Raw genomic sequence first — 19,441 nt, 5'->3', positions numbered from 1 at the left:
GGGGCCTGTTGCCGCGGCGACATCATGTCCATCATGTGACCCATGGGGGGGCCGCTCTGTTCATGGACATCAGTCTGGGCTGCGGGGGCTGGGGGGGGTAGGGCGGGCCCAGCGGGTGCTTCAGTCTCTGCGGAAACACAATTACAAAAACACTTAAAGGTTGTATAGAGGATTTTTTAGGGAAAGAGAAATACAGCGACAGTCCTTTTTCAAATGTTGTGAATAGAAATAATTTAGCGACCGATGCATCAGTTTTTAGACACTTTGTCTGCTTCAGTCGCACAATTTCTGGAAGGAATCTCCAAGAATCACCTCAGTTTGGTTTTGCTCCTTTTCCCCTTCTCTTCTTCTTTTAGCGACCTCAAAAACGGACTTTCTTTTGCGGCGAACGGGTCGTGGATTCTTGTCGGCCATCACAACAAACTTTGTGCGAATTGCAAGGAAGTTATAGTTTTAAAAAGCCTCTAAGAATCGCTGCATAAACCACACAATCCCCTCACGCTGGCGAGTCAGTTACACTAGAAACGAAGGGAGTTTGATTGACAACCTAACAGCCAATAGAAAATGAGGCAGCCTCGTTATCTATTGGCTGATGTTTATCTGGCCTCACTACTTTCACAGTTGATAGATTTTCATTCTTTTTTTTTTTTTGGTCATCATAATTACAAGGCTGCTGCGTCTCTGTAATGGTATTTTAAACTTTCATTGACAATTTGAAACTTTAAAAAAATCCTCCATACAACCTTTAATGAACATACTGTGCATTTGTGTTGCTTTAACTCCTCTTTAAACATGATTTTAGCGTCGTTGCGTTGGCTTCCAGTTCGTTTTAGAGTTGATTTTAAGATTTTATTGTTTGTTTTTAAAGCTTTGAATGGACTGACCCCATGTTACGTCTCAGATTACGTTTACACTGAATTGAATTTCTGTGTCCGCAATCCTTCCCTATCCACACAGCTTTGAGCACATTTGTTTACATTTTACAGAAACAAAACTTAAAACCACATGACTCATTTGCATAAACTGAGGGCTCAAAAACCCCAGCTCTTTCCTTGTGCGCTGATGTGGTTCAGCTTCTGTCGGACTAAAGGACACGACTCAGTGGAATATGAGTGTTCTTTCTGTGACAGAGGGGTGTTCTGATGATGGTGAGTCTGTTCTGTGTTTATGTCGTGTTGAAGATGGTTCATGTGAAACTTTTCAGAGATTATACGTCTGCAGGTCAAACACACAGACACACGTTTATATCAGGGGTGGGCAAACTTTTTGACTCGTGGGCCATAAAAGGGTTCTAAAATTTGGCGGAAGGGCCGAACTAGGAGCAGATGGATGGAGTCTTTGGTAATCCACCTCATTAAATTATTATTATTATTACTATTTTTACTACTATAATTATTATTATTATTCGAGTTCAGCGGGCCAGATTAAAGGACCACGTATGGGTTGTAGTTTGCCCACCTCTGATATATATGAATGCCTCTTCGCGTTTTGGATTACTTCACAGCACATAGAACTACATCAGAGTATCAGCGTTTTCAGGCGTCCACACAAAACCGGAATAAACCGCCCACTTACTTCGGAATTAAGTTTAATTCTGAATAATCATTTTCATTAGGAATTAAGTGTTTATGGTTCTTTTTAAAGTGGAATTAATTTTTATTCACAATTAAAGCTCTCATGTACAGTCCCCGACAAATGTTCTGTCACTTGGTACAATTTGACCTTAAGTGCTCCTCAAATGTATGTCTAATCAATAATGAAATAATATTTTGGTGCCAAATGAAACTGCTGAGAAGTATTTTAACGTTCACAGGTTGCTAAAGCCGACTGAGTCTGTTTTCTTGTCGCGTTGTCATACGATGCACCCAGTCCTAGATTACAGCCTCAACTGTATCAATAAGTGATCAGTCAGTTAGTGAGTGTGAAGAAAAAGAACCTCAGTGCACCAAACCTTCACATCAACTGTAACTTCATCTCTGACAACATGTGTAAGATTCACCCTGAGACCAAAGCTTTGATTATCAAGAGGCTGAAGACCAGATCCACTGCTGAGGAGCTCACACCTTCAGTGTGTCTCAGCGTCAAGTACAAAGAATAAAAAAAAGATTTGAAGAAACTGGAGATGTTTTTGAAAAGCCCAGGTCTGTCAGACCGTGAAAGACAACTGTTCAGGAGGACTCCAGGACTGACCAGTCCAGTCACCAGACGTGAACATCATTGAGCATGTCTGGGGTAGAATGAAAGAAGAAGCAAAGAAGATGAAATCAAAGAATCTTGATGACCTCTGGGAGGTGTGTAAGACCACTTCCTCTGCTACTCCTGATGACTTCATCAATAAATTGTATGAATCATTGTCGAACCACATGGATGCGTCCTTCAAGCTCATGGAGTCATACAAGATATTAAACATGGATCTCACTACTTCATTCACTGATGTTATACAACATGTTTTTGTATTTGAAGTAAATTATTTGTTCAGTTTTCACATTATTTTCTGTAGGCGACAAAACTTTTGTCTTGCCAAAATCTGACCTTTCTGTGTTTATTAAATGATCAATCTTTCTTCAGTGAAGCACATTTATTTTAGTGTATTAAACATAATTTGGGAGGGTTTTAGCTTTTATATGAGACATTTCTAAAACCAGTGGATTCATTAAAAGTCAGGTCATAAGATGTTGTTTCTACAAAATGGAAAAGTGACAAGACTTTTGTCAGGGACTGTAAACGTGGCAAATCAGAAAGTAAACAAATGAAGTCCTTATCGCCTGTGAACGCTGTACGGTTTGTGGTAAAGGTTGAAGTTGTTTGGGTTGAGTTTGTAGCACATTTAAACTATGTATTTTGGGAAAATAATCAAAATTGGGCCAAAAATATTGACAAAAATTATCGGCCGCTGTATTCTCAATCATCGATATCGACATCGGCCACGAAAAGAAAAAGATATTGGTTGATCTCTAATACAAATAGAGCCTTGAGTTTGTTGCGAAAACAGTCTGAGTTTGAGTTTACAGGCTTAAAAACGTCACAGAAGTTTTATCTATGACGCGACAAAACTGGCAAAATGCAAACGGAGCATTTTTGAGGCTCGGAGAAGACGATTTTGGACTAACGGATTAACGAAACAGGCGTAAACAAAGCGAAAAAATCCAACTCCAGGTCTGTTTTTTGATGACAGGACATTAAAAAAAATGTTATAACTACGAAACTTTCTCGACAACATGATTCAGAGTTTTAAAAAAGTTCATTTCGCGTTTCCTTTTAAGTCGCCCCGGAGCCTAATGAGTCCCAGCAGATGTTACAGACTTGTGACTTGGATTTACACCGAATAAAAATACTCCAGAGTTAAACTGTTAGAGTGTCTAGTGTCTGTTAAAGAGCTGAAGGGAAGCAGGAGCACACGGGTCAGACCAAGACCAGACCGAGAACGAGGGAGGGAGGGAGGGAGGAACGAGGGAGGAGAGAAAGAGGAGAGGAGATATAGAACAGGGAGAAGGAGGGAGGGAGAGAAAGAGAGAGAAAAGAGAGGAGAGAAAGCAGAAAGGAGATACAGAACAGGGATAAGGAGGGAGGGAGCGAGAGAGAGAGAGAGGAGAGAGGGAGACAGATGGAGGAGAGAAAGAGGAGAGGAGATATAGAACGGGGAGAAGGAGGGAGGGAGAGAGCAAGAGAGAGAGGAGAGAAAGAGGAGAGGAGATATAGAGAAGGGAGGAGGAGGACGGAGGAGAGGGTGGAGAGGGAGAGAGAGAGAGAAAGAGAGGAGAGAGAGGAGAGAAAGCAGAAAGGAGGTATAAAACAGAGATAAGGAGGGAGGGAGCAAGAGAGAGAGGAGAGAAAGAGAGGAGAGAGGGAGACAGACGGAGGAGAGAAAGAGGAGAGGAGATATAGAAGGGGAGAAGGAGGGAGGGAGCGAGAGAGAGGAGAGAAATAGGAGAGGAGAAGGAGGAAGGGAGAGAAAGAAAGAGAAGGGAGAGAGGAGAGAAAGCAGAAAGCAGAGAACAGGGAAAAGGAGGGAGGGAGCAAGAGAGACAGGAGAGAAAGAGAGGAGAGAGGGAGACAGATGGAGGAGAGAAAGAGGAGAGGAGATATAGAACAGGGAGAAGGAGGGAGGGAGCAAGAGAGGAGAGGAGAGAAAGAGGAGAGGAGATATAGAGAAGGGAGGAGGAAGAGGAGGGACGGGGAGAGGGTGGAGAGGGAGAGAGAGAGAAAGAGAGAGAGGAGAGGAGAGAAAGCAGAAAGGAGATATAGAACAGGAATAAGGAGGGAGGGAGCGAGAAAGAGAGGAGAGAGGGAGAGAAAGAGGAGATATAGAGAGAGGGAGGGAGAGGGAGGAAAGAAAGCAGAAAGGAGGTATAAAACAGGGAGAAGGAGGGAGAGAGAGAGAGGAGGGAGTCAGACGGGGGAGAGAAAGCAGTGAAAGAGAGAGAAAGGAGGAGGGAGAGAAAGAGAAGAGGGAGAGGAGATAGTGAGCAAGGAGAAAGGAGGGAGGAGAATGAGAGGAGAGAGGGTTGAGAGAGAGAGAGGGAGAGGAAACGGAAAGGAAGGAGGGGGTAGACATGGGAGAGAAAGAGGGAGACGGAGAGAAACCAGGGGAGAAAGAGGAGGGAGAGAGAGAGAGAGGAGAAAGGGAGATAGGAGGAAGAGATGAAGGAGACATGAGCGAGGAGAGAGAGAGAGATAGAGAGAGACAAGAGACATGGGCAGGGAGGAGGAGGGATCGAGAGAGAGAGAGAGAGAGAGAGGGAGGAGGGAGTCAGACGGAGGAGAGAACGCAGAGAGGAGATACGAAGCAGGGAGAAGGAGAGAGGGAGAGAGAGAGTTGGGAGAGAGGAGAGAAAGCAGATATAAAGCAGAAAGGAGGGAGGGAGGAGGGAGAGGAGATAGTGTGCAGGGAGGAAGGAGAGAGAGAAAGAGGAGAGAGGGAGGAGGGAATCAGACGGGCGAGAGAAAGCAGAGAGGAGATATAGAACAAAAAGGGGGAGGAGAGGAGAGAGAGAGAGAGAGAGAGATGGAAGGGGCTGAAGAGAGAGGGAGGAAAGAGGGAGGAGAGAAACAGACGGGGAAGAGAAAGCAGAGAGGAGATATAGAACAAGTAGGGGGAGGAAGAGAGAGAGAGAGAGAGAAAGAGAGACAGGAGAGAGGGAGGAGAGAGAGCAAGGAGAGAGAAAGGAGGGAGCCAGAAAAGGGGGAAGAGAAAGGAGAGAGGAGATATAGAGAGGGTGGAGAGAGAGAGGAAAGAAGGAGGAGGGAACCAGACAGAGGAGAGAAAGCAGAGAGGAGAAAGAGAGCACAGATGAGGAGGAGAGAGCAAAGATATAAAGCAGGGAGGAGAGAGAGAGAGAGGAGAGAAAGCAGAGAGAAGATATAGAACAAGTAGGGGGAGAGAAAGAGAGAGGAGAGAGAGAGAGAGCCAGAAAGTGGGGACAGAAAGCAGAGAGGAGATATAGAAGAGCAAGGAGGAGGGAGGGAGAGAGAGAGAGAGAGAGAGGGTGGAGAGAGAGAGGAAAGAAGGAGGAGACAGAGGAGAGAAAGCAGAGAGGAGAAAGAGAGCACAGATGAGGAGGGAGAGAGGGAGGGAGTGTGAGAGAGAGAGAGAGGAGAGAAAGCAAAGAAGATATAGAACAAGTAGGGGGAGAGAAAGAGAGAGAGATAGAGGGAGAGGAGAGGAGAGAAAGCAGAGAGGAGGGAGGGAGAGAGAGGGAGAGGAGATAGTGGGCAGGAAGGAAAGAGGGAGGAGGGAGAGAAAGAAAGCAGGGAGGAGATATAGAGCGGGGAGAAGGAGGGAGGGAGAGAGAGAGAGAGAGATAGCGAGAAGAGTGGGTGGAGAGAGAGAGGAGAGAGGGAGGAAAGAGAGGAGACAAGCGAGAGAGAGAGAGAGAGAAGAAGGGAGTGCAGGGGAGAAAGAGGAGGGAGAGAGAGAGAGAGAGAGAGAGAGAGAGGAGAGAAAAGAGTGAGAGAGGGAGAGAAGAGAGAGGAGGAGGGAGGAGAGGTCCAGTTTGGAGCATGACATCAGCACATCAGCCCCTGTTACAGTCACACAGTTACACAAGAGCAGAGTCAAGGCCACAAACACACACACACACTCAGGTCTGTGTGTGTGTGTGTGTGTGTGTGTGTGTGTGTGTGTGTGTGTGTGTGTGTGTGTGTGTGTGTGTGTGTGTGTGTGTGTGTGTGTGTGTGTGTGTGTGTGTGCGTACGTGCGTGCGTGAGTGAGTGAGTGCAGATGTAGGTCAGGCGCAGGTACGAACACGACGGTGACATCATGACTCTATTGATACAGCGAGCGCGGTGACATCACGCAGGGGGAGGCCGCACGTAGCTCTGTGGGATTTTGCTGCTTTCACACTTTTAGCACAATTGACCTTTTAAAAGTCCACGTTTAACCGCGAATTGTCAAACCGCGGCGATGTCGTCCTCCCAGACGAGGGCAGCAGACACAGATTTGACTTTAATTTGCTTTAATTCTCCTTTAAACGTGATTTTGGGTTCAGTATTTCACATTTTCTAACGTAAAAATGCACTGTGTAACTTTTTGGTTGGGCGTTTGTTAGAGTTCTAGTCCAAGACCAAGACCAGTCCAAGACCACAGGGACCCGAGACCAGGACAAGACCAAAACCAATCGAGACCAAATCAAGATCATCTTTGTCATTTTCGAAATTTATTTGTATTTTACAGTTATTTTGGCACATTTATATCAATGTTTTTATAATTCTATCTCCATTTTATCTGATTAATGTTCATTTAGGCCTAAAATAAGCCAAACTGTAACTAAAACACTCCCCTTTTTCAGACCCTCACCCTTCTTTAAGAGAATTTCCACTGGAACTTGAAAATGTGAAGAAAGTGTGAAGAATTTTAAACTGTTTTTCAAGTTTCTAACTGGAGTTACTTTCTCTTACAAGTTTTGCACTTTCATTAGACAAACTTCAGCCACGTCGCGGTAAGAAGTTTACTGCCGACACCAACGGGCGCGATGAAATACTAAGATCGACCTCGCCAAGTCAGACCTCGAGTCTGAGACAAGAACGAGTCCAAGCTCCTTCAAGACCGAGACAAGACCGAGTCCAAGCCCCTTCAAGACCGAGACAAGACCGAGTCCAAGCCCTTCAAGACCGAGTCCAAGCCCCTTCAGAGACAAGACCGAGTCCAAGCCCTTCAAGACCGAGACAAGACCGAGTCCAAGCCCCTTCAAGACCGAGACAAGACCGAGTCCAAGCCCTTCAAGACCGAGACAAGACCGAGTCCAAGCCCTTCAAGACCGAGACAAGACCGAGTCCAAGCCCTTCAAGACCGAGACAAGACCGAGTCCAAGCCTTCAAGACCGAGACAAGACCGAGTCCAAGCCCCTTCAAGACCGAGACAAGACCGAGTCCAAGCCCTTCAAGACCGAGACAAGACCGAGTCCAAGCCCCTTCAAGACCGACCGAGACAAGACCGAGTCCAAGCCCCTTCAAGACCGAGACAAGACCGAGTCCAAGCCCTTCAAGAAGAGCCCTTCAAGACGAGACAAGACCGAGTCCAAGCCCTTCAAGACCGAGACAAGACCGAGTCCAAGCCCCTTCAAGAGACGAGACAAGACCGAGTCCAGAGACAAACCTTCAAGACTTCAAGACTGAGACAAGACCGAGTCCAAGCCCCTTCAAGACTGAGACAAGACCGAGTCCAAGCCCCTTCAAGACTGAGACAAGACCGAGTCCAAATGCCTTCAAGACCGAGTCCAAGCTCCTTCAAGATCGAGACAAGACTGAGTCCAAGCTCCTTCAAGACTGAGTCTTAGTCCCCTCTAAGACCGAGACAAGACACGACCAAGACCGTAAAAACTTGTCTCGAGGCCGGTCTCAAGACCAAGACCAGTCTCAAGTACTATGACACTAGGGTCTGTCACCTGCTTGTTTCTATGGAGACGTCATTGCTCTGTCTGGAATGTTCCACAGTCTGACATTGATTGATTTGTTTTTATTTCAAGTTTGTGCCAAGAGGGAAACAATAATCATAACAATCATAATCATACCACATAAACATTATAAACAACAGAAAAGCACATTTCTCAAAAAGACTGAAGAAAAACACTAATATTAACCTGCCCCAGTTCATGATATAGTTTCAAAAATTCTAAAATTATGTGCTTTACAAATATTTACATATAGCAAAATAAATTATGTACTATGCATACTAAATATAATTTTAACTGAATTTCTTTGTTTTTTCTTGTATTGTTGTGTATTATAATTGTACAAACTAATAATAATGATGAAGAAGGCAGAGAAGTTTATCGTTTATGATCAGGAAAATAAAGACTTATATTTTTTTTCTTTTATGGTTGTACGAACTAATAACGTTAACGAAGACACAAAGGTTTATAATTTATGCTCGTACAAAATAAACCACAAAAAGAAAAAACAGCTCATCACAGGTGGGGTTTACGACTTAAAAATACCAAGAAAAACAGACATTCTGACTGAAAGCGGGGTCGCCTCTCCACAGATCTGACCTGTAACTTGGTCTGGTTTGGTCTCCATGAAGTTAGAAAGGTTTAAAGCCATACTGTGAAACATTCCAGACAACGGGAATGAACAATCAGAAAGTAAACAAATGAAGACTTTATCCCCTGTGAATGGTGAACTGTTGGTGGTAAAGTTTGTAGTTGTTTGGGTTGAGTTATAACTTGTCATAACTTGGGAAAATAATCAAAATCGGGCAAAAATATTGACAAAACTTATCGACTATTGGTTGCGCTGTGTTCTAAATAATCGATGTCGACATTTGCTGTGAAAAAATCAATCTCTAACGCAAATAGAGCCATGAGTTGTTGTGAAAACAAATTGAGTCTGGTGATAAGAGCATAGGAGTTTTATCTATGACGCAACAAAACTGGCAAATTTCAAACAGATTTTCCTATTGATTTTATTGCATGTTTTGTATTTTTTCACGAAATATCCAAAAAGTAAACGCACAAATGTTGAACCTGGTTACGTTGTGTTCTAAATCATCGATATCGACATTTGCCATGAAAAAACGTCACATCGGTCGATCTCTTTGTGGTTTACAGGCTTAAAAATGTCATAGGAGTTTTATCTATGAAGCAACAAAACTGGCAAATTTCAAACAAATTTTTAGTGATTTTTTTGTATGTTTTGTATTTTGTCACAAAATATACAAAAAATATCCAAAAGATAAACGCACAAATGTTGAAGCTGGTGATAGTTTACAGGCTTCAAAATGTCATAGGAGTTTTATCTATGACGCAACAAAACTGGCAAATTTCAAACAGATTTTCCTATTGATTTTATTGCATATTTTGTATTTTTTCATGAAATATCCAAAAGGTAAATGCACAAATTTTGAACTTGGTGATAGTTTACAGGCTTCAAAATGTCATAGGAGTTTTATCTATGACGCAACAAAACTGGCAAATTCCAAACAGATTTTCCTATTGATTTTATTGCTATGTTTTGTATTTTATCACGAAATATCCAAAAGGTAAACGCACAAATGTTGAACTTGGTGATAGTTTACAGGCTTCAAAATGTCATAGGAGTTATATCTTTGATGCAACAAAACTGGCAAATTTCAAACAAATTTTTAGCGATTTTTTTGTATGTTTTGTATTTTTCATAAAAAATATCCAAAAAATATCCAAAAGATAAATGCACAAATGTTGAATCTGGTGAGAGTTTATGGGCTTCAAAACGTCATAGGAGTTTTATCTATGACGCAACAAAACTGGCAAATTCCAAACAGATTTTTCTATTGTTTTTATTGTATGTTTTGTATTTTGTCACGAAATACCAAAAAATATTAAAAAAGTAAATGCACAAATGTTGAATCTAGTGATAGTTTACGGGGTTAAAAGCAGCACAGGAGTTTTATCTATGATGCAACAAAACTGGCAAATTCCAAACAGATTTTTATAGATTTTTTTGTATGTTTTGGATTTTATCACAAAATATCCAAAAACTTGGTGATTTCTAGAATGAATTCGACCTTAAACTCACCATGTTACAACAAAAATCTGGATTTAAACATTAATTTGAGCTGCTCCCATCGGCATTATGCACAACGTTACATTCAAATATGTGAACAATGCAGTTTCATAGCAGAGGATTAGGAGTGTGTATGTCTAATTAACTGACGTCACCTCCGTCTGGGCCTGACCTAGTTTCTTACCTCCACCTCTTACACACTTTCTGTCACACTTTAAACTCTTTGTCAGCTTTAAATGACGGTAATCTCGCACGGACATTGTAAATATACCGTAAATAGTGCTTTATTTTCCGTCTGCTGATGCTCTTTGGACCCGGAAGTGACGTCAGACTTTACGGGATCCTATGGAGCTGTTGATTCTGGGTTCATTTGCTGATTGAAAACTGTGGACATGGAAATCGTGACTCTATTGATAAAGTGAGCGCTGTGACATCATGCTGGGGGAGGCTGCACGTACTGCTATGGGATTTTGTTCCTCATACATTTCATCAAACACTTTTTACACAATTAACCTTTTAAAAATCCACGTTTAACTACAAATTGTTAAACATTAAACAATGTCCCAGATAGTAGACAGATTTTGCTTTGATACTTTGATTTAATTCAGATTTAAACATGATTTTTGGGATCAGTATTTCACATTTTCTAACTTAAAAGTGCACGGTGTAATTTTTTGGTTGGGGGTCTGTTAGAGTTATAATCAAGACCAAGACCAGTCCGAGATCACAGAATCCCGAGACCAAGACAAAATCAAGACCTCTGAACGTCAAGACCAAATCAAGACCAAATCAAGACCAAATCAAGATCAAATCAAGACCAAATCAAGCTCAAATCAAGACCAAATCAAGATCAAATCAAGGCCAAATTGAGATCAAATCGAGACCAAATCACGATCAAATCAAGACCAAATCAAGATCAAATCAAGACCAAATCAAGATCAAATCAAGACCAAATCAAGACCAAATCAAGATCAAATCAAGACCAAATCAAGACCAAATCAAGATCAAATCAAGACCAAATCAAGATCAAATCAAGATCAAATCAAGGCCAAGTTGAGACCAAATCGAGATCAAATCACGATCAAATCAAGACCAAATCAAGATCAAATCAAGACCAAATCAAGACCAAATCAAGATCAAATCAAGACCAAATCAAGACCAAATCAAGAACAAATCAAGACCAAATCAAGATCAAATCAAGACCAAATCAAGATCAAATCAAGGCCAAATCGAGACTAAATCGAGACCAAATCACGATCAAATCGAGACCAAATCACGATCAAATCAAGACCAAATCAAGATCAAATCAAGACCAAATCAAGACAAAATCAAGACCAAATCGAGACCAAATCAAGATCAAATCAAGACCAAATCAAGATCAAATCAAGACCAAATCAAGACCAAATCAAGATCAAATCAAGACAAAATCAAGACCAAATCAAGACCAAATCAAGATCAAATCAAGACCATCTCTGTAATTGTTTATCAGCTGACTGAAAACAGTGGACATGTTTGCGATTAAGAAAAAAATTAAGGCTAACAAGATTCTAAGTATCTGTGTTTAAAATCAGGCTTACTGATTATAACTGTGACAAAGTGCACTAGGGATTCTTTTGTGTTTTTTACAATATGAACTTTTTTAATAGCCAGCTAGCCCCGCTCTGATTGGTCAGAACTGCACGTTTTGCGGCGTGAGGCCAGTGTTCAGGAAGTAATGCGGAAGTAAACATCCACTGAAAACAATACGACGCCATCCTGGATTCATCTCCCAGATTTGATTATACTTCCATGCTCTTTCCCAACAGATGTGATCTCCATGTTTGTTTATTTGTTCCTCTGTTTCGTACATTCTGGTCAATTCTCAAAATTATTTGGTGGTTATTAAAGGTGTAACAATAACCGAAATATTGTGATACTGTATTGTCAAAGTTCTCACAATAAAATCGTGAACCATCACAATATATCGAACCTCAAAGGCTCTTTGGGAAGGGAACTACATAGACCATGATCCTTTTCTCTGTTTCAGTCCAATTTACACAATGAAATAAATGTTATTGAGCATTTTTAACTCTTAAATCCGTGTATCATTTGTTCATTCATTTTTCAAACTAAAACCAAACATAAGAAAATGAAAAAAGCAACTATTTTCTTCATTATTTGTCACAAAAAACAACAAAAACAAAACAAAAACGTAATTTGTTTTTTCAGTTTTTGATTTTGGGTTTAAATGAGTAATGGAAAAAATGGATAACGACCGTTTCCTGTTTATGTGACTTAAACTGCGATGCTGGACTGAACCAGGACTGAACCAGGATGAAACCAGGACTAAACCAAGTCTAAACCAGGTCTAAACCAGAATTGAACCAGGACTGAACCAAGTCTAAACCAGTACTAAACCAGGTGTAAAACAGGACTAAATCAGAACTAAACAAGGACTGAACCAGGTCTAAACCGGTCTCAGTCCTGGTCTCATGCCTGGTCTCACTCCCCGTCTCGGTCCCAGTCTGGTCTCACTTTGGTCCCAGTTTCCTGATCACCCTGACAGTCTACACGGGCGCACCACCGGCCCGTCCCAACACTCCTGGTTTAGTTCTGATTTAGTCCTGGTTTTGTCAGGACCAGACCAGAACTTAAACCGGGACCAGACCAGGACTGAGACTGGTTTAGTCCTGGTTTAGTCCGTATGCGGTGACGACGGTGACGAAATGGGAAATGTTTTTTTACATTTTGGTTTTGGAGACAAATAATGAAGAAAATAGTTTTTGTTTTGTTTTTTGGTTTTATTTTGAAAAACGAATGAATGAATGATACACGGATTCTTTTAACTCTTTGGTTTATGACAGAACCAAAGTCTTTTCAAGGAATTTTAAAAGGAGAAAGTCATACATTGAAATACTGTAACGGGAAATGTGTATATTGTTACATTCCTTGCGTAATTACAGTGACAGTTACTAGGTTTGGGTCGGGCCCGGGTCTGTTTACGTACGAGTAAACGAGAGGAGAATAAAAGAGGCTGCGGCGGTGACGTCAGTTCTCCAAACACACACACTCGTAATCCTGTGTTATGCGAGATTATCACTACAAACGTTATGCAGTCCGTGTATCATTTGTTTTTCAAAATAAAACCAAAAATAAGAAAATGAAAACATAGCTTTTTACTTCATTATTTGTCTCCAAAACCAAAATGAAAAAACAGATAACGATTTGTTTTTTCAGTTTTCGATTTTGTGGTTAAATGAAAAATGGAAAAAAATTGATAACCGGGCCGTTTCCCGTTTTTCGTGACTTAACTGCGATGTCGGACTGAACCAGGACTAAACCAGGTGTAAAACAGGACTAAACCAGAACTAAACAAGGACAGAACCAGGTCTAAACTGGTCTCATTCCCGGTCTCGGTCCCGGTCTCGATCCCAGTCTGGTCTCGGTTTGGTCCCAGTTTCCTGATCACCTGACAGTCTACTAGACTAATGGTTCAGTTCTGGTTTAGTCCTGGTTTAGTCAGGACTAAACCAGGACTGAGACTGTTTTAGATCTGGTTTAGACCTGTTTTAGTCCTGATTTGGTCGTGGTTCAGTACGTATGTGGTGCAAAAGTCCGACATCACAGTTTAAGTCACTGAAATGGGAAACGGTCGTTATCTGTTTTTTCCATTATTCATTTAAACACAAAATCAAAAACTGAAAAAACTAATCGTTCTCACCTTTTTCATTTTGGTTTTAGAGACAAATAATGAAGAAAACTGTTGTTTTGTCATTTTCTTATTTTTCGTTTTACTTTAAAATTCACAATTTCATTCGTCTCGTAAAAATATCGTAACGGGAAATGTGTATATTGTTACATTCCTTGCGTAATTACAGTGACGGTTACTAGGTTTGGGTCGGGCCCGGGTCTGTTTACGTACGAGTAAACGAGAGGAGAATAAAAGAGGCTGCGGCGGTGACGTCAGTTCTCCAAACACACACACTCGTAATCCTGTGTTATGCGAGATTATCACTACAAAAGTTATGCAATGACACTATGCACACACAGCAAAACCCTGCAGCCTGCACCCTGCCTCTTTAAGACCCCCCCTCCTTCTCTTTCTCTCTCCTCTCTCTCTCTCTCTCCACCACCATTCAGCCGGTGCCAACGATGAGCTCATGTGTGTGCGTGTGTGCCAGCTCTGCCCTCGCCCTCCCTCCCTCCCCGCCCGCCGCCCGCCTGCCAATCACGCCGCGCTGTGTTTACTACATAGAAACAGAGCGGCGTTACGTCATGGCCCCTCCCCGCCCCGAGATGACACACTCCAATGTTATTTGTGTCTGCAGGCCCGCTCCGCTCAGACACCGCCGGGGAAACAATGAGCCCGCTGTGCGCCGTTCGTAATGGGGTTATGATACACAGATCTGGTTACGCGCCGGTGGGACGGGGGGACGGGGAGGATTAAAAGGGGAAGGCGCGAGGGTTAAAGGGGGAGGGGGGGGAGGGTGATGTAACGAAGCAGGTAACAGGTAACTTCAGCTGCAGGTTGACGCAGGTTGTTGAAGAATTAAAGGTCCCCGGGGGTGAAATTACGCGAAATGGGATTCTTGCGAGCTTTTCGTTACAATTAGAACGCGGTTACCTCATCAAAAACATATCTGGAGCCGTGTTTTGTTTCGTTCACACGTTTTTGAGTAATCCTTTATTATTAGCCGGTCTACGTCACCGGAGCTCTAAATGCTCCGTTCCGCCTCGTGATGTCATTTAATGGTAGTTTTAAAGTGAATTAGTGAATTGCTCGACAATAAAGAAGTTCGAACGGGGTTAAAACAACAGCTGGAGCTTCAAAGTTTGGCAATTCCAGGTCTGAAATTATCCAAATTATTCTAGTGAAAAATCACGTGGATGATTTCAAGCCCTGGATTTGCCAATTTCTAGTAAACTAAACGTAAAAAAAGGAGATGTTCACTTGAAAAAATGAACACACTCTTGAACACACACTTGAAAAAATGAGAAAAAAAAAACAAACACACAACAGAAGTCCTTATGTGAAAGCTTTGAAGAATGAAAAAAATTTAATCCGGTGATGGTTCATGGACATAAAAACTATGCAGGAAAAGACCGGAGTTTTACCTATGACGCAACTAAACTGGCAAAATACAAACTGAGTATTTTTGATGCTCAAAGAAGAGGACTCTGGATTAATGGATGAATGAAATGAGCACAAATAAAACTCCAGGTCTCCAACTTTTTGAGGAGGTACAACATAAGTACATGACTTAAAGCTCATAAGAGTCAATTTTGTGTAATACAGGACCTTTTTGTGGGTTTAATTCACTTTTAAAACATGCTTTTGGTCATGTTGGGATCAGTATTTCACATTTTTTTACTTAAATAATGTGTGGATTTGTAAAACACACTTGAAAAAATTGAAAAAAAACAACTGAAATCCTTATGTGAAAGCTATGAAGAATGAGAAGAATGAGTTCAGTGATGGTTTATGGACTTAAAAACTGCAGGAAAAGTTCAGAGTTTTACCTATGACGCAACTAAACTGGCAAAATGCAAACAGTATTTTTGAGGCTCAGAGAAGAAGACTTTGGATAATTAAACAAGTGAGAATGAAACTAAATACAACTTGAGGTGTGTTTTTGAGGCGGTAACAGCATTATAACACAACTAAAAGCTCACAAGAGTAAATTTTGTGTAATATAGGACATTTTTGTGGTTTTAATTCACTTTTAAACATGCTTTTCATGTTGGGATCAGTATTTCACATTTTGTAACTTATAATAATGCATTTGGAAAAACACACTTGAAAAAAATTGAAAAAAAAACAAAAAAACAACTTAAGTCCTATTGTCAAAGCCTGGTGATGATTTATGGACTTAAAAACTGTGCAGGAAAAGTCCGGAGTTTTACCTATGATGCAACTAATTATTTTTGAGGCTCAAAGAAGAGGACTCTGGATGAATTAAACAAGCGAGACCGAAGCAAATACAACTCCAATTCTGTTTTTGTGTCAATTTTGTGTAATAAAAAACATTTTGTGGGTTTAATTCACTTTTAAACATGCCTTTTGTAACGTTGGTATCAGTATTTCGCATTTTGTAACTTAAATAATGTCTGCATTTGGAAAACACACTTGAAAAAATTGAAAAAAAACAACTAAAGCTTATGTGAACGTTAAAAAGAACGAGAAGAATGAGTCTGGTGATGGTTTATAGAGTTAAAAACTGTGTGGGAAAAGTCCGGGGTTTTACCTATGACGCAACTAAACTGGCAAAATACAAACTGAGAATTTTTTGATTAATGGATGAATGAAACAAGAGTGAATGAAACAAAATACAACTACAGGCGTGTTTTTGATTTATGGACTTAAAAAATATGCGGCAAAAGCTCAGAGTTTTACTTATGACGCAACTAAACTGGCAAAATTCAAACTATTTTTGAGGCTCAAAGAACAGGACTCTGGATTAATTGATGAATGAAATGGGCACAAATGAAACAAAATAAAACTCCAGGTCTCCGACTTTTTGAGGAGGTAACAGCATTATAACACGACTAAAAGCTCACAAGAGTCAATTTTGTTTAATACAGGACATTTTTGTGGTTTTAATTCACTTTTAAACATGCTTTTGGTCACGTTGGGATCAGTATTTCACATTTTGTAACTTAAATAATGTCTGCATTTGGAAAACACACTTGAAAGAATTTGAAAAAAAGAGTCCTTATGTGAAAGCCTGGTGCAGGAAAAGTCCAGAGTTTTACCTATGACGCAACTAAACTGGCAAAATACAAAACTATTTTAGAAGAGGACTCTGGATTAAAGGATGAATAAAACAAGAGAGCTCTTAACATCGTGCGAGTTGTGTGGTCCTCTGTGTCTTTATGCATTTTAACTTTTTATTTATTGTTTTTAATTATGATTTACTTTCTTTTATTGTATTAATTTGTCTGTGCAGCACTTTGGAAACGGTCATGTGTTTTGAAGAGGGAAAACGCTAAAAAGCTCTAAAATAAAGTCAGTTTTTTGTAATATGTGTTCTTCAATAAGTACGGATGTTTCCCTTGCACATGTAGGTTCGTGAAAGGTTCAGGAGCAGGTCATCCATAGCATGACCTGACTGCTGAGATGTTCCACAGCTCTGGTCTCCACGGCTCTGGTCTCCACCTCTCCTCCATATCTGCTCATGTTGTATAGATGAGTGTTTTGTGTCCACTTCACAGCTGTGGACCTGAAGCTGCTTTTGATGCACGCACGGCTTTAACTATTATTGATACGACACGTCCCCCGAGGAGAAACTGTGACCTGAACACGAGAAGCGCTCCAGGAGGGTAAACACGAGAACGCACGCCTAATACCCCCTCGTAAAGGTACACTGTGGAGCTTTTCTGGTACTTTTCTCCGTGCACGTGTTATTGCTTTGGCTGGAATGTTTCACAAGATGGTGTCGACCCTTTTAATCTTCATGGAAACCAAACCAGACCAAGTTACAGGTCAGATCTGTGGAGAGGCAGCCCCGCTCACAGTCAGAATGTTGTTTTTTGAGGTATTTTAGAGCCATAAAACCACCTGTAGTCTACCATATTTTTCGGAATATAAAGCGCAGCGGATCATAAGGCGCAGTATCGATAATGTTGAATTCTCTCGTCTGTTTTCATACATAAGGTGCCCCGGATTATAAAGCACATTGAGTGAAATAAACGAACAACACTTGAGACTGAGCCTTTAGCCCAGACATTCATGAAATTGGCAGATCGTGGCGTAAATCGCCCGGCGTTGGCTCTTTGTCTTGGTGAATGTGGATTATGAAAGTGAATGTGGATGGATCATTTAGTTTTTTTTTATTTCCTACGAGGTCGACTCAAATATACATTGAGTAATAATGTGTTTAATGCAGCTTTGCCACATTTATTTACGTTTTACAGAAACGAAACTTAAAGCCACATGGCAAATTTGTAGGGGTGTAACAATATCCAAGTCTCATGATACAATATCATCACGGTATGAACCTCACGGTACGATATTTATTGTGATATTGTGGGAAAGCTCACAATTAGAAGTGTAACAGTATCCAAATCTCTCTGTACGATATTTTCACGATATACATCTCATGGTACGATATTTATTTTGATATTTTGTGGAGGCTAAACAGCTAAAACTGTGAATATGCTACTTTTTCCAGGGTTTTAAGTGCGGCTTATAGTCCAAAAAATACGGTAATAAATGTAAAGTAGACTGTGTAATGTAATACTGTGGGACATTCCAAACAAATCTTCATGGAAGCAACTGACGGACGTTTCACCAGAAAAGTTATAATATGTGACATAGGTTTTAATTTGAATGTTTTAAATCCGAGCAGAAAGGCAAAGCTCTCGATTTACCGTCAATCTGCGTTCCTCCCCTCACCTGTGGTCATGAGCTCTGGGTAACGACCGAAAGGACGAGATCGCGGATACAAGCGGCCGAAATGCATTTCCTCTGCAGGGTGACTGGGCGCTCCCTTAGAGGTAGAGTGAGGAGCTCAGTCACATGGGAGGAGCTCGGAGTAGAGCCGCTGCTCCTCCACGTCGAGAGGAGCAGCTGAGGGGCCTGTGCGCTTCCCTCGGGAGGTGTTCCGGGCATGTCTCACCGGGAGGAGGCCCTGACATCGCCGTAAACGTCATCACAACCAAGCGCTGTGCAGCTGTCAGCACCTTCTATGGATAGCTGCTGATTTTCTTTTTTCATTTGTACCAAAATGATGATGCGATGTTGCCAAATCCTACACATATCGACGATTAAGACAATAAAACTGGAGAAAGAAGTAAGAACAGATCAGTGAAGTACGAGTGGAGTTGAAAAGGGGGTTGATCTGCAAAATGGCGTCTTGAAAATAAGCGATTAAAGATTGTGAGTCACTGTAAATACAACTTCAAGAGGTTAAATAAGAAGGAAACTAACATGATGAAAATCTCTGAAAAGTCAGATATCGATAAGTGAAGTTATTTTGTGAAACTTTTTGTAACGTAACATACATTTTTGGGCCTTGCTGTGATTTAAAATCTTAACATTGGTATCGGCAAATATCGGTTATTGGTATCAGCTCAAAAAACACCAAACTAAACACTAAAAACAAATGGGACCGTCCCTATCGCAGTGACTTGGGTTCATAATTTCCTTTAGTCGTGTTGACGCTGCAGAGGAGCCGGTTATTGTTGTGTTCGGACGAGGAGCCAAACAGAGAAGAGCTAAAATAAAACATGATTTATGTGTCACTGTGTCACCGTGAGCCACACGAGGACACACACCGAGCTTATTGCATTTATCACTCACTGTTTGACCTGAGCTTCTATGGAAATCTGACACGAGTGAAGCCGGAATCATCAGGTCCTTTCACCTCAGACCAAACGGGGACATCGAACTTCACGATTTAAACTTTCAGTCCCAGAGCTCCGGGCCGAGGCTCACGTGTGCAGCACATGTCATGAGTCTGAACTTAAAACTGTCCTTTCT

The 19,441-nt window shown here is 41.2% G+C and overlaps 1 protein-coding gene across 1 annotated transcript in view; it reads right to left on the bottom strand.

Annotated features, from left to right (window-relative positions):
• Positions 1 to 31: 31 nt before the first annotated feature.
• Positions 32 to 19,441, bottom strand: part of LOC129410035 (cyclic AMP-responsive element-binding protein 5-like) — a 67,407-nt gene continuing 47,997 nt past the window's right edge. The window contains exon 7 of the mRNA XM_055157112.1: positions 32 to 127. Within this exon, the coding sequence (XP_055013087.1) occupies positions 32 to 127 (96 nt within the window). The remainder of the gene's footprint in view (positions 128 to 19,441) is intronic.

This window comes from Boleophthalmus pectinirostris, unplaced genomic scaffold (genome assembly GCF_026225935.1).
Source record: "Boleophthalmus pectinirostris isolate CB_2022bp ecotype Guang Dong unplaced genomic scaffold, ASM2622593v1 HiC_scaffold_21, whole genome shotgun sequence".
In the NCBI taxonomy this organism is placed as follows: Eukaryota; Metazoa; Chordata; class Actinopteri; order Gobiiformes; family Gobiidae; genus Boleophthalmus; species Boleophthalmus pectinirostris.
Note: the sequence above shows the minus strand (reverse complement) of the source record. Positions and strands in the feature narration are given on the sequence as shown.